We start from the raw sequence: 14,995 nt of genomic DNA, 5'->3' as shown, positions 1-14,995 counted from the left end.
GCAGAAAGGGGTCCGTCCTCGGAAAGATGTGAAACTTTTAGTCAGTCATGGCAATTGATTTATTTTTATTTTCGTTTTTATTTTCAATTTTCTTTATCTCGCTATAAGTTGTTGAAGTTTCGGGGGAGGATTCTCTGTCGGCACTCAACTTTCCATCGATTCTTGGGACAACATCGCCCAAAGTTTACCATGGAAGACAAGACGCGACCAGACGGACGGTCCTCCTTGGATCTCGAGCAACAGCAATCTTCAGTCGAGCAGGGCCATGAAACCACTCTCGAGGCTGGCTCTGAGCCACCGAGTAGCTTGAACAAGGAACTCGAATATGGACCGGCAACGGACGTGAATTTGGTCGACTGGACGGATGCGACAGATCCAGAAAATCCCATGAAATGGCCGAATACCAAGAAGTGGACAAACATTTTTGTCATTTCATTGCTCAGCGTTGTAACGTCAGTCTCTGCAATTACAAAAAGCTGCGCTTCCGCGACCTTGCAGCCCATACTATGCTGACGATATATCTAGACCCTTGGGTTCGTCCATGTTTGCGCCTGGCATCCCTAGCATCATGCAGGAATTCCATGATCCCTCTACCGTTACGGCGACATTCCTCCTGTCCATCTATGTACTTGGTTTTGCCGTCGGGCCCTTGTTAGTCGCTCCAATCAGCGAGATCTACGGTCGCAGATATCTATACATCTACTCGAACATCATATTTGCCCTATTTACAGTTGGGGCCGCCCTGAGCACTAGCGTGGGCATGCTTCTTGCCTTTCGACTGCTCATGGGGCTCTCTGGCGTTGTGCCGCTCACGATCGGGAGTGGAACTATTGCAGACATGATGCCCATCGAGTCGCGAGGTAGATCTGTATCTATCTGGGCCCTTGGCCCTCTGCTCGGCCCCTGCGTCGGTCCCGTTGCAGGAGGATACCTGTCCCGCGCCGCGGGGTGGAGATGGGTCTTCTGGCTGATTGCTATCCTTGTCAGTGTCCTTCTCTCGCCTTCGAGGCCATGCAGGTTCGAGTTTGCTTACCTTCAGATCTTGTGTGTAGGCCGGCTTCTTCATTCCCGTGTCTTTTCTTTGCCAGCGCGAGACGTATGCACCTGTCCTCCTAGAGCGGCGAGCACGTCGCCTTCGAAAGGAAACCGGCAACCCTGGCCTGCGCAGCGTGCTCGAAAAGCAGAGTACACTAAGTGAAAAGTTCCGGCTGGCAGCGGTGCGGCCCCTCAAGCTCTTGACGGCTACGCCAGTGGTGACGCTCAGCGCCTTGTACATTGCCATCTGCTACGGCATCCTGTACCTGCTAATCTCGACCTTCACGTACGTCTTCACCGGCGAATACGGCTTTGACGAGGGTTCCAGCGGCCTGACCTTTCTTCCCGGCGGCATTGGTATGGTTATTGGGGTGTTGGGCTTTGGACAAGTCACAGACTGGATGGTGAAACAGGCAAAAGCGCGTGGGGTACAACATCGGCCCGAGAATCGTTTGAATCCCGTCATCACCATTCCTTGCGGCTTGGTCATGCCGATTGGCTTGTTCGTCTACGGCTGGACTATTGATAAACACGTCCACTGGATCGTCCCAATGGCGGGTGTCCTCATCATGTGTACGGGTCTGATGGGCATCATGGTGAGTTTGGGTATTGACCTTGCTGTGCAGCTCAAGAGTATGCTGACTCTTTACAGACGAGCATACAAAACTATCTGATCGACGCATATCCGCGATACGCGGCATCCGTTACGGCAGCACTTGCCATCCTGAGATCGCTTCTGGGAGCGTTGTTGCCGCTCGCCGGTCTGCGAATGTACGACGCGCTGGGCATTGGTTGGGGCAACAGCTTGCTGGCGTTCATTGCGCTGGCACTTGTGCCCATTCCGGTGGTTTTCTACACCTTTGGCTCTCGCATCCGAGGAAAATTCCAACTCGACCTATAAGCCATAGATCTAAACCCATGTCTGATCTAGTGGGCATATAGTGGCATCTGAAGATTGGCCGGATTGAATCGCAATGCAGAATAGGCAGCAGGTAGACGTATGATTAATCATTATAATACTAACATAGCGGGGAGCTGAAGCACGTCGTGAATAATCCAGAGTTTTCCCATCTTGGACTCATAGATGCGACGGCAGACCTATGCGGCTATGACGTCGCTTGTATTCAGAGCACCCTTTCTTTGACTTTCTATGCTAGCGACGGATCATGACGGGATAGATTTCTGAGAGGTCGTCGCACGGGCAAGAAAGGCAATACGCCCGTGACAATTGAGGGTCCATTCACTGAATTGTCCCATAGACAGTTCCAAGCCTTCCAAGAGAAAACAAAAAGCAACAAGGGAAGTGGAGTATTACCACAGTGTTGGTCGATTTGGTTCCGAGTCTATAGTGTTACAGCCAAGCTTGAACACAAGATACGGACATGTTGGAACCCGCGAAGGCGACCATCAACGCCTCATTTAGGATTAACAAAGCGAAAGGCACAACAGGCCGGACTTGGCACTGGGCGGGAAGATACCTTATTATATTAAGAATTGACGCGTCCCTTGTTGGATGGCAGGCCAGTAGCTGCTTTCATGTCCACCAAGAACCCTCGCTCGCAGAACCCTTGGTCCGAGTTGGCAGCTGATTCATCTCAAAGCCGAATAACATCAGTAGGAATTAAACTCTCATGGAAATCGTTGAAAAGAAAGGTGCATGCGATGCAATTCACATTGCTATCGATAGGAGTTATCGGACGACAGGGATTGTGCGCCGATTTGCATCGGGACCTATCCTGTTTCTGATCTCCCAAGCCTGCTGTTATAGTACCCCATATTATGTATGCAACTTATACAAGTATCGTCGTCTGTACGAATAAGTGGACAGCCCAGCGCGCTTCCTTTGCTTTATCCCTCTACGGTCGTCTAATACATACATTTGTGTGAAAATGCGAGCTGTCTCTATTCTTATTGCCTTCGCGGCATCGATGGCATTCGCCGTGAACGATTGCAGCGTTGCAACTATCCAAGCTCTCATTGATACTGTGGTTGACACTGATACCACTGCAACTGTTGCCTTTGCTCAGAGAATTGATTCAAATGAGACATTGGCGACTTTCGAGACACTTGTCGGAGCCAGAAACCTCAGGTCTAACCTTACAGACACTTGTGGTGTTAGAGTCAATGCGAATACCACTTCGGGCTCCAACTATGCCTTCGGTGTTTTACTACCAGATGTTTGGTACCAGCGCATCATGTAAGCTAAATTTATTCCATTTTATGTACCCCTCCTCGTCGCAAAACTATTCACTTGATGCATATTCGGGCGAAGGTGCACACTTGCAGATATTGTAGCATGGGGTTTCTCCTTGGTATCTCCTTCAGCCAAACGCATCACATATGAAGAGCTCAGTGGAATAATGCTGATTGCGGTGGCTAAAGGGCGGCGGCACCTGCTGCAGGTATCGACTGGGGCACCATGTCAGCAGCTGCCCAGTATCAATACGCCATCATTGGTTCCAATGGGGGCCACGATGAGATTGACTACGATCCAGACTGGGTAACACCCAATGGTCTGATCGACTATGGCTACCTGGCCGTACACGAAAGCACGGTACTCGGCAAGGCCCTGATCAAGGCATGGTACGGCAACGAGTCCGTCTATAACTACTTCACTGGGTGTTCTGTAGGAGGTCGACACGCTTTCAAGCAGATTGAGATGTACCCCGAAGACTACGATGGCGTCATGGCCGGCTCTCCAGCGTGGTGGACGACACATCAGCAATTGTTCAACCTGAAGCAGACGACATACCAGGCCCCAGCCGGTTCCGATCATACCATTCCCGCCGACATGTTTTCAGTCATAGCAGCAGAGGTGTTGAGGCAGTGCGACCCGCAGGATGGCAACACGGACTTGGTCATTTCAGATCCGTACGGCTGCAACTTTAACCCCTTGACATTGGCGTGCGGTGCGAACAAGTCGACGCAATGCCTCACGTCTCTCCAGCTGCAAACGCTGTACAAGATCCAGAATGACTGGGTTGATGTGAACCAGACTTTTGTCTATCCCCACGTTGCGCTTGGCAGCGAGGCCACCTGGGCAGGGCAAATCGGCACGGGTACCGAACAGGCCATCTCTAACCAATACTGGTATAGTACGTACAGTTTCATGTGCATTCTTTGTGTTCAACGAAAAGGATTGCAGGCGTTGGAACTGACTTGTTACGAATTGCGTAGTTCAAAACCTCTTGGGGCTCAAGAACTTCACCTGGGAGGACCTGGCCTACTCCACCGTCCAGCTCGCCGATCAGCTGGACCCAGGCAACGCTACCGCAGACGACTTTGATCTCTCCCCATTCTACTCCCGCGGCGGCAAACTGATCCATTGGCATGGCCTGTCCGATGCGACCGTCTCGCCAGGAGCCAGTATATACTTTCATGATCACGTGGCCCAGACTGTGGGGGCTAATGGCATCGATGTTGACGACTTTTACCAGCTCTACCTGGTCCCTGGTCTCGAGTAAGTTTCCCCGTTTCCCTCGCCATGGTGCAAGTCTGACGGTTTCCAAGGCACTGTGGTGGCACTCCTTCAATCATGAACGCGCCGTGGTACATTGCTGGCCCGAGCCAGGCTAGTTATTTCACCTTCATTCCAGACAATGTCGTCTACAACACGGTTCACGACATGACCCTGACTCTTGCATCATGGGTCGAAGGTGGACGGGCACCAGAGTATATTGTAGCCACGGGGTTCACTGATAATACGAACCCGGTCGAGTTGTCACTGAATCGACGTGTTTGCCCCTACCCGCAGCAAGCCTACTGGCTCGGTCCTGACTACGGCACCGGCAGTTATGTGCAGGAAGATAACTGGAACTGCTCCCTGATTTACGGAAGCAGCTTTTCACAGTAGTGGCCCGTTACTCAATCGGCCTGCACTACCGAGATAATAACGAAATACCGCCAGACCCTATTGTTGAATGGGTAACACTTCAACACAAGGATTGTACCAAGTCTAGATAATGCAGCCTTTCCCATGGTTTCCTTGAACGGATCAACGCAATTGCTTCATGTAGTTCGTATGTCTACATGTAGGAATGAATAGGCCGAGATTTGTCTGATTGATGAACCTTGATCAAGCACTACTAGTTTGTCAGGTCTAAGAAAAAAAGATTCCTACTATCGAACAAATCTCACAGCTCCTTGAATACCTAGGTGCATATCTGATCTGACAACTCGTGCTTACTCGTACTTAGTATCATACTACCAAATCTAGTCAATCCCAGCCATCGCGGCCATAATTCTGTTCAAGCCAACCAAAAGCCATGAGACAAGGTCTTGCCTCATGCCGTTCTCGTTTCAATGCCGTTCCCCAAGCCGCCTTGTATGCATTTCCCCAGCGGCCACCTTGGACTCTAATGTCCGCCCCATGATCCGCCAGCCATCTTAATGCCTTGACGTTGCCGCATTTTGCAGCCATTTGCACCGCGGATCCGTATTTTCCATCTCGGCAGTGTATGTCTGCTCCAGCTTCGAATAAAATCTGCATTACTTCATGTATGGGCTGAACCAAATTGAAACGAGACAAATGTGCAGAGCATATCAACGCCGACCCGTACTTGCCCGCCGAGATGCGCACGTCTGCTCCACGCTCCAAGAGCAACTTGACCGACTTCACGTCGTGGTTCCAAGCTGCAGCATGTAGTGCGGTGCCGAATCTTCCGCCTGTAGCATTGACTTCCGCCCCGGCATCCAGGAGCACCTCTAGAATCTCTGGGAAACAATATGCGGCGGTTTGTAGCGGCGTGTGATAAGGGCCACCTAGGCTATTGACGTCGGCTCCGTGTGCAAGGATATTGTATGAGAGATGTCGTAAATCCCAACGATTTGATGATGAGCTCATTGCAAGGGACAGCAGCGGCGCATTGAAGACTGTGGGCACATCACGACTGGTTCTCTCCCTCACTTCTTCACGTTTGGCCTCCTCCTGTGATCTGGGGGCCAGTGGCGGACTCACTGAAGCCCCTCTCTCAAGCATTGTTCGTATGAGCTGGGCGTGTTCATGGACTTTTGCGGCCTTTGAAAACACGAATGCGGCTCCTGGAGACACGAATGCAGCCTGGAGCGGGCTACCATAAGGGGAACCAACATGGTTGAGTGGAGCGTTGTGAACATCAAGAAGCCATATCGCAAAGTAGGAATTGCCTTTCGTCACTGCTCCTTGCAATGCGATGCCAAGATAGTGAGACTTGTCAGAGGCCGTCATAGGTTCTTTGAGAAGCCGTGCCAGAACCTTGCGGCAACCAGCCTTACCTGCTGCCTTGAAGCATGCGCCGTCATTTGCATCGATATTTGCACCATGACTTAGCAGTAGATCAATCATCGCTACATTATTCCGAGTTCCAGCCGCGTTGGCGAGTTTGTCGGGTGTTGCGCCGTGTCGTAAGAACGCCCCCGCCATTCCCAAGTCTCCTCGAGCACATACCTCCTTGAATGCACGCCCGGCTGATTTTGCGCTGAGATCTGCCCCGTGCTCTACAAGTAGCGCGATTGCTGTTGTTTCCGGCTGTCTGGAAGCCTCGAGTATGATATCACTGGCGCTGCAGTTGAGGCCATACTCTACCATTAACTCCAGATCATTCACGCGTCCATTCCTTGTAGCCTGGATAGCCGCTTCGGTATCCGTCTTTTGGAATTGAGCCCCGTACTGTCTCAGAGTTTCCACAAGCACTTGATCGCCGCGACAAAAAGCCAAATGAAGGGGGCTATTCCGCTCTACCTTCCTCTTCCATGACTTATCCACATCTGTCGCATTGACGTCTGCTCCAGCGTCTATCAGCCTAGTGACCAGGCTCGCCAGACCATTTTTGATTGCTTGATAAATCAGGCTTCTGTCTGAGATAGAGTTGGCCACCCTTGCGCCACGGTCGAATAGAAGATTGACAACTTCTGTGTTCTTTGAAGAAAGGCCATAGTGGAGGGTTGTTCCGAATTCCCCCGCCACGCCATTGATGTCGGCACCAAGTTCCAGCAAGACTTGTATCATCTTGATATGACCTAATTGCGCCGCGAGCTGGACTGGGGTACATTGCGGATGATCGAGTCCTGGTCGACGCTGCCGTAGTTCCGGTGAATTCAACAAGCGATTGACATCTAGACCTTTTTCGACAAGGAAGCGAAGAATTTCAACGTTTCCTGCTCTCAACGGCCAAAATAGCCTAGCAGTTGGTCAGTGTCATGAATGGGAGGGTCCATTGTATACTTACGCCACTTCAGTCAATTGTCCCATGTCTGCTCCTAGGCTTAGAAGCATATTGAACGCCTCTAAGGAGCCTCCGTAATCGTTGGCAGATTTGATAGCCATCTCTAATGGTGAAACTGTGAGTGCACGGTTGACATCTGCTCCATAGTCGATCAAGATGTTGGCAAGATCCATATTGCCATTATACAAGGTCCGGCACAGGGGAGTCATAAGCCGTTGTTCGTAAAGACTACCAATGCAATCTACCACATCCACGTAAGCGCCTTTCTTGAGCAGAAGACGGAGGGTTTCCTCGTTGCCTCTGCCAGATATGGCCGAGTGAATGGGGGGCCTATTACGAGAACCGTCAAGTGCGCAGAAGTTGTCGGCACCGACTTCGTCCCGTTCCAGTAAATTGGCTAGAACCCAGGGTTCATCATTGTGAATCTCGACAGCGGTTGAAATAAGATGGTCTTGCCATTGAGCTCCAGCTTTGATAAGATCCTTTGCCATGTGATATTGCCGGTTGATAATTGCAAAAGATAGACAATTCACGTCATTCTGATGGCCACATAAGTTGGGGTCTGCACCGGCATTGAGAATAGCTTCGAAACATGCCATGTTTCGCTTTACAACAGTCTCTTTGAGAGCTGTGGAGGCCGCCAAGTGATCCTGCGGGTTTGGATTTGCGCCAGCTGCAAGAAGTCGTCGTACTATTTGTATACTGCCACCACGAGCAGCTAAGGCGAGGGGATACATGTATTCAAGGCGACCTTCGCCAAAAATCTGGCCCGTCATGTTGACGTCGGCTCCTTTACTGAGAAGCAAGCCAACGGTTTCGATAGATCCAGATTTCACTGCTGAAAGAAGTGGCCTTGCTCCAGCGTGGCACCCCGAAGCGTTCACGTCTGCACCTGCACTGATAAGAGTGTCAACCAAAGTGACATTTCCATCTAATGCAGCCCGCGATAGGGCAGAAACATGTCCTTGGAAGTCGTTGTCCAAGCGTGCACCATTTTCCAACAACAGCTCCACAAGATCCTTCCTTTGCTTGGATACTGCGGCAATCAGAGGCGTGATGAATTTCCCACCACAAGCATTCACGTCTGCACCTGCCTCAATTAGCAATTGTACGGCGCGATTAGAGCCCCCAATCACGGCTGTCTGCAGAAGGCTGCCGAACCGTCTGCTTTGCATAGTAAGGCCCACACCCATTTGTAGAAAAAGATGCATCACGTTGACGTGGCCTGAAATAGTGGCAGCCCCGAGCGCAGATGCAAGGTAACCTTCTTCTGTTGTTGGGTCTGCGCCTTGTTGGACCATCAGCTTGGCTGAGCTGAAGTCTCCTAAGGTTGAAGCCCAGTACAATGGTTGCGGGAAAAAGTCAGCGCTTTGTATGATTTTGGGCCCCGAGGAGGTTAACCGTTCATCTCTCAACTGATCGTCAGGATCCCATATATTCATCCAATTGATATAGGCACCCTGAGCATCAGGCGAGAAGAAATTTCCACAAAGTTGCTTCAAAGGGTATTCGTCATGTTCTTCTTGGGCAAATTCCCAATGGTCCATCCAGTACGAAGCTGAGTACTCCAGCAAGGGATTTTGGCCCATGTCCAAGGAAGATGCGATCTTACCAGCATTGAAGTTGAGAAGATAGAGAAGGCAACATTGCGCAATAAAAGAATTGCAATCCTTTTCCGACATGTGGAATTGGGCCAAAATAGTATCGTAGCCGGTCTTGGGGCTCAGTATGTATTCCTTCACCGAAGCGTGACTCAGCGATACAATCGTGACCTCTTTCGTCTTTTGTGTTCCCAAGCTACCTCTAATGCTAATTTCAGAGAGCCCAGCAATCTTCTTTCTCTTGTTTAGCCATCTTCGACGGTCTCTTGTACCGGCTGTGATTGTTGTAATAGAAACCAGAACACCACAAAGTTCCACAATTGTACGATTGGTGAGGAACCTAGATGTGGTTTTGTCAAAACGACCTGATTCGGGCCTGATAGTCGCAGCTTCTGCTAGTTCTTCCAGACGGAGCGGCCTGCCCGAGAAAGCCAACCATCGCAGAGCCGACTGCACAAACGGTCGATGATCAAGTTTTAAACTTCTCAGAATTCTGTCATAGGTTTCGTAAAGGTCTTTAGGCATAGACCTAAGCTTCTCTCGAACCATGGTCGCTGTCAGACATTCTTTCATCGCCTCTAGCTGGCACTCTGCCCAGCGGAACCTAGGAACTTTGTTAGCCTGAGTCAAATGTCACGAAATTTGGCAAAGCATAGTCACAGTGTCAACTCACATTCCATGGGCCCCAGAGACTATGCATTCAAGCATCTCCGATTGGATGCTCGATGGCATGGCACTCAGCCTCTTATCATGGGCGATGATATTATGGACATGGGTTCTGATATCTGCATCGACCACAGAATCCTGAATGGCAATAACCTCAGCCGATCCGGCTAGACCATCTTCGATATCGGTTTCTTTTCTGCTTGTCAGCAGAAGATGGATGTCAGACTTGATCAGAGGCTGCAATATCTTGTCAAGAAAGACCTTTCTCTGCTTCTCTGGACATTCATCGAGGCCATCCATCATGAGAAATACTGTGTTGTATAGCAACGCCTCCTCCAACAACGTCTGTAACAGCTCGTCGAGACTTGGTTCATTGAGACCCATGTGTTTGTCCTCAAAAAGATCTGTCGCAGCTTTTGAGATTCCAGGTTTTGTCGAAATGAGCTGGAAAACACAGGATTTGAGGAGATTCTGCATGTTCTGCTTACTACTATCCTTGAAGTCAAAGTAGTAATAGATGGCTCGGGCCGGCAGCGACTTTGCATGAGATTGATCATTGCAGTATATCTCCATGTGCTCAATGATATTGGAACAGAGGATTGTCTTCCCTGCCCCAGGAATACCATGTAGCCATAGGAGTGCGCCATTTAGGCTTTCTTTCCATTGTGTGAACTTCTCGTGTGCGAAAACCCATGCACCTGTGTTTGGATCTCGAGCTTCGCTCGATACTCTCTGGTTCTGCTTGGGGTCACTCGTACCGTACCAATGCAAGACTTTGGTCCTCTTTTCCTCGATGAGACGATCCTTGTCTGCTGTAGCCTGTGCCCTGAAAGCATTTGTTTGATAGAGTGACAGAGCCAGTTGAAGTGTCGCCTTGTGCTTCTGGAGATCATCGAGCTTGGCATGGACGATGGAGGAATCCAAAGGCCATTTTAACTTGTCTCTGAAGCGCGGTTTTGACAGCGGTCCAAGCTTTTCATTCAGCTCTTGGAGGATAGTTTTGCAACCGTCAAGAGCGAATTGTGTTGATTTCACTGCAGCCTTGCCGTTTGGACTCGAGCTCTCGGTCGAAACCTCTGCCGTCAGCTCATTGAGCTCCTCGACAATGATCGACACAGTTTCGACCTCTTCAATTATAGCTTTGATATCCTTCCGGAAGTCCTTGAACTTTTCTTTCAGTTGATAACATGTGAGTGTGACCTTGGCAGCTAACTCGATAACAGCGATGACGCTGGCTGCGATGCCAAGCCCGTCAGCCATGAGCTGCGCGAAAAGATAAGAACCTGCTGAGATCGATAAACAATAGCCACTACTTGATTCTAGAGTCGAGACGTTATGTATGTAGTGCAATGGACCAGGGGTGAAAAATCAAATGACAATAACTGAGGAAGGGAAGATGGCAAAAAGCCCATCGAGGGGGAGCAGAGGGGATTGCGGCGGTCGGGATTCGGTTTAAAGAGGGGCACAGTCAGGTATGGTGATACGGCAGACAGCAGCAGCACTGCTGAGTGGTTCCTCTCGTGTCGCAACCCAATTGACACAGCCCAAAATCACGTGAGAAAATGCACATATGCACCAGGTCATGCAACGCAATCTGGCAAGGATGGTAAAAGTCCTCTGTCAATATTCCCAATGGCAGATAGACTTTTCTCTCTCTTCTTCTGTCGTGGTGATACAGTCTCGGAATACTTATCTACATAGATGACGAGGGTTCAAAGAAATTGAAGAACTTGGGAGATGATTGGCTTCAAGTTGTTGGTAATACGGCGTATGTCACTCAAGACGACATAATAGGGTGAATTCATCATAGGAAGGCAGCCTTAGTTCTTCCAGGCTTCGCCGCGATTGGTACTAGCGGATGAAAGCTATACGTAGGTCATTACCAATTGAAAGTTTCAATTCGACAAGCTATTTGGATATAAAGGTATATTTAGAGGTATAATTTTGATCCGTGACCACAGTTCTACTTACACCCGGTCATTGTACCGGACTGTCAACTTTCCATAACGGCATTAAAGAGCTAGCCCAGTGCCATCGCCTGTCCAGCGATACAGCGCCAAAAGCTCCCGCCGTCTCTGGTGCTGCTCTCCAAGGTCCTCTGGCACTCGACCACGGACCTGGGCGAGAGCACTACGCATTACTCTGCTAAAGTTGCGCTGGAGTATGTATTAGCCCATGTCACGCAATGAGTGTCCCCAGCTAGAGGTGCTTACCTGATACTCTGTACTCAACGTGACTACGCATGCCTCGTGCGCTCTGATGATGGTTTCGCATGCCCGGACGACACTGGCGGAAGCCTCTGATTGAAGCTTGTCTGCAATGAGCAGAAGTAGAAACGAGCCTTGTAGCAGGTAGATGCCGTAGAAGAATGGCATAAACTCCAGTCCGGGGTCGAACTCGAGAATGTTACCAATAGCTTCGGCCGCAGAAACTGCATGTCCAGTCGCTGTGATGAAACCTTGGGATGAAATCCACAAGTCGTTGTCGTCCAAGAGATTTATTGGATCCCACTTTCCAGCGAGCAAAATATGCAACACATGCATGACATGAGTACCATAGGATGTCACTATTCTCGTCTGTATATCAGACTCGGTCATGCGTGATGAATTTGTCCGAACGGACCGTGCCGAGGGGGATCCAATATGGTCGAGCTCTCCAGGCATCTCCAAGGTTATTGAAGGCTCGCTCTTGTCCTCGTCGTGCGCGTGAAAATGCTGCTGCTCAAACTTCTTGAGCGACTCTTCATAAGCCTCGAGGTGGCGGGTTATCTCGGCCATCTGCCCGTCCCATTCAGGCGCCGATCGGAAGGTGATTCCAAATCGAGGGTGGTTCCGTGCATGGTGAAGATCGACAATCTCTCCCAAAATTGTCATTAATGGGAGAAAGTAACCGAAAATGGAATGCCCAGTGCATTCAAAGTGTGGTCCTCGCACCCTTTCTTCTACTAATGATGGGTCAGTTGTGCCTGAACCAAAGTTGCCATTCTGCCACTCGGTGTCGTCCATTGGCTGCAGTAGACCTTCGCATTCGATATCTAGGAGAAACAGCGGCCGGTTGTAGCAGAGTGCTAGATGTCGATCCATGGTGTAGGTCAGCCACCAGATCCGTCTCCGCTCTTCTCGTTCTTCCTCACTGACAATACCAGCCTCGTTATTGATGACATCCACAATATCGTCCTGCATGTCATTTGCCTGGGGCGGTCGCTGCGGCAATTCGCGGCCTAGTTTCAACTCCCGGGCGAGTGACCATGCCGCGTTCCACCATCTTAGGCTGGCGCCCTTGTACTCGCTTGCCGATACGACCGTAGCCAAGTGAATATAAGTTACAACATCATCCAGAGTTCCTGCTGCGCCAAAAGTGCCAGGTTCCCCTGTCACATTATCCAAGCAGGTGGTCCCAGGCAAGGCCACGCCGAGTCCTCCCAGTGCTACGCTGTCCAACGCGGGACTGGCAAGCGGGGAAGTTTCTCCAGAGGGAGTGTGGATCAGGGGCTTCAACAAATTGACAGTCAGCTCCAGAAGCTTTTGGCAAATCTTTCCCCGGGCAGATGGAACAGTCGTCAAGAATTGGGCGTCACTTGTTTGAGCTGCAACCCATAGCATGCTAGCAAGGAGCGCAGGTTGGCAGTGACGTGGCTTGCTCGGATGGAGGAATGATCGTTTTCTGAAGACAAAGCCAAGGACATATGGGGACATTGGGTGGGCATGAGCCGATGAGGAGCTTGCAAAGTATAGATCGATCAGGTCGCAAGCCAAAGCAACTGGAATGATGTTTCCAAGGTGCGGTATCAGAGGGTTGAGAACTGGGTATCTTGACTGCTGCTGATAGTTCACTTGTGGCTGTGGGACATAGGATTGATATTGGGGCGGTGGTGAAGGCATCGGTAGCCATCCTGGTGATTCGGGCTGTCCTCCGAGGTGATAAGCACTGATAGGACTGGTCCCAATCCTGAATGCTGCAGCAGGATTGGCCGAGAAGTTGCTGGCGCCCTGAGTCTGAAGCGCATAGGGTATATCCGGGTAGCTTTGTAGGCTGCCACCTTGATTCGGCTCATATGGATGATGACTTGGACCAGCTAGAATTTGTGCACCGATGTCTTGCCGATCATATGGATTCCGGATCGTGCCAAAGGCGTCCAAGTCTAGTGATGATGGACTCTCTGGCTGATCTCTGTCGTACGCGGCTATGTTGGTAGACAAGTGTGGTCGGCGTGAGCTAAGCTCTGCTAGACTGTCCAGGTTGGCAGTTGCCTGACCCTGATCCATGTTCTCTTCTTCCATGTCGTTCAAGGCCTTCTCGCTGGCGTTGGATACATGATCCTGTCTTGATACTGCATTGCTCGCCCTCTGCTCAGAGGTGGAGCCATCCTCATCATTTGGTGCCGGGGAACTCTGGCCATTTTGTGCCGCTGCAGCTTGAGCAGCAGCCTGCTGAGCGATATCTTTTCGGGACGCTTTGCCTCTCTTCTTTCTCTCGCGGACATACTCACAACCTAGTCCGAACTCTTGTAGAAGGTCAGCAGCTTTTCAAGTACTATACCACCATTCGCGGAAGTCCTACCTATACAATGCGCGCAAGGGTGCTGGCCATCGCATTTGGTCCTCAATTGGTTGCACTGGTCGCAGGCTCTGCTAATCCTGCGTCGAATAGGCCCGGCAGCGCCGATCGACCGGGTCACTGGCGCTCCGTATGGGTGTTGGCGATGCTTTGGTTGAGGAGCTCTGGAGAGGTGAGGCGTAGAGACTCCAACGTGTTGTTGGAGATGTTGAACATTGTATTGCGGGCCATGGCCGAAGGCATCTAATCCGGCACCATGTAGGTGGTTGTTCTGAACGTGAGCACTGGCCAGAAAGGTATTCGACGGAATTGCATGATAAGGCGAGAACCGCTGAAGAGGATTTGACAACATCTCGACGGGGGTTTCCTTGGTGAACCTTTCCTAGTCTTGATGTAACAGCAGGGTATGATTGATGTCGATGTTGGTAGGTCCGACTTCCTTGAGCATTAGAGTTTGCAACTTCGAACGAGTGAAAGCAGTTGGGTGAAGTAATGACAACTTTGGGGATCGTACCAACTTCCGACTCCCAGGGAGCGAGATGGCCTAGACTATATGTTTGTTGAAGATGTAACCATCCAACCTCGAGAAGAAGCAGTGATGGGTTTGGAACACGGCAGTGAACCGGACCGAGCTCTACAATATAGCTGGTCAGGGTACTTGTTTGATTCTATGCCGGGAAGCATGAGCATTTCCAAACAGTGAAAAGCTGATCAAGTCTGTTGTAGTAGATGGACGGCCCAGCTAGGCTGACCTGCTAAGGGGGGGGTGTCGACGAATGGGTAGGTTCCGAGATGAGGCGGCGAGATGAGTACAAGGGTACGGATATCTTGTTGATCGACTTACAGCTGGAACTGCCAGTATCCTTGACTGCCTTTCTCGAAGCACACGGTTGAAGTCGACTCTGCCGGCTGTGTATGGATATCCAATGACCT

At 50.5% G+C, this 14,995-nt stretch overlaps 4 protein-coding genes across 4 annotated transcripts; 2 read left to right on the top strand and 2 right to left on the bottom strand.

Annotated features, from left to right (window-relative positions):
* Positions 1-189: 189 nt before the first annotated feature.
* Positions 190-1,936, top strand: PFICI_05117 (uncharacterized protein; the record flags this gene model as incomplete). The annotated part of the gene is made up of 4 exons (XM_007833698.1): positions 190-452; positions 526-982; positions 1,053-1,631; positions 1,688-1,936. 4 exons carry the CDS (start codon positions 190-192, stop codon positions 1,934-1,936), a joined length of 1,548 nt encoding a protein of 515 aa, XP_007831889.1.
* A 988-nt stretch (positions 1,937-2,924) lies between these two features.
* On the top strand, positions 2,925-4,888 carry PFICI_05116 (uncharacterized protein; the record flags this gene model as incomplete). Its single annotated transcript, XM_007833697.1, has 4 exons — positions 2,925-3,232; positions 3,418-4,130; positions 4,213-4,495; positions 4,546-4,888. The coding sequence occupies 4 exons, from the start codon at positions 2,925-2,927 to the stop codon at positions 4,886-4,888; spliced, it is 1,647 nt and encodes a 548-aa protein (XP_007831888.1).
* Positions 4,889-5,251: 363 nt separating this feature from the next.
* On the bottom strand, positions 5,252-10,765 carry PFICI_05115 (uncharacterized protein; the record flags this gene model as incomplete). The annotated part of the gene is made up of 3 exons (XM_007833696.1): positions 5,252-7,193; positions 7,242-9,443; positions 9,513-10,765. 3 exons carry the CDS (start codon positions 10,763-10,765, stop codon positions 5,252-5,254), a joined length of 5,397 nt encoding a protein of 1,798 aa, XP_007831887.1.
* Positions 10,766-11,517: 752 nt separating this feature from the next.
* On the bottom strand, positions 11,518-14,414 carry PFICI_05114 (uncharacterized protein; the record flags this gene model as incomplete). Its single annotated transcript, XM_007833695.1, has 3 exons — positions 11,518-11,661; positions 11,719-14,009; positions 14,066-14,414. 3 exons carry the CDS (start codon positions 14,412-14,414, stop codon positions 11,518-11,520), a joined length of 2,784 nt encoding a protein of 927 aa, XP_007831886.1.
* Positions 14,415-14,995: the final 581 nt, after the last annotated feature.

The sequence above is a fragment of the Pestalotiopsis fici genome (assembly GCF_000516985.1).
Source record: "Pestalotiopsis fici W106-1 unplaced genomic scaffold PFICI_Scf_3, whole genome shotgun sequence".
Classification (NCBI taxonomy): domain Eukaryota; kingdom Fungi; phylum Ascomycota; class Sordariomycetes; order Amphisphaeriales; family Sporocadaceae; genus Pestalotiopsis; species Pestalotiopsis fici.
The sequence above is the reverse complement of the archived record's forward strand: the minus strand, read 5'-3'. Positions and strand labels throughout refer to the sequence as shown.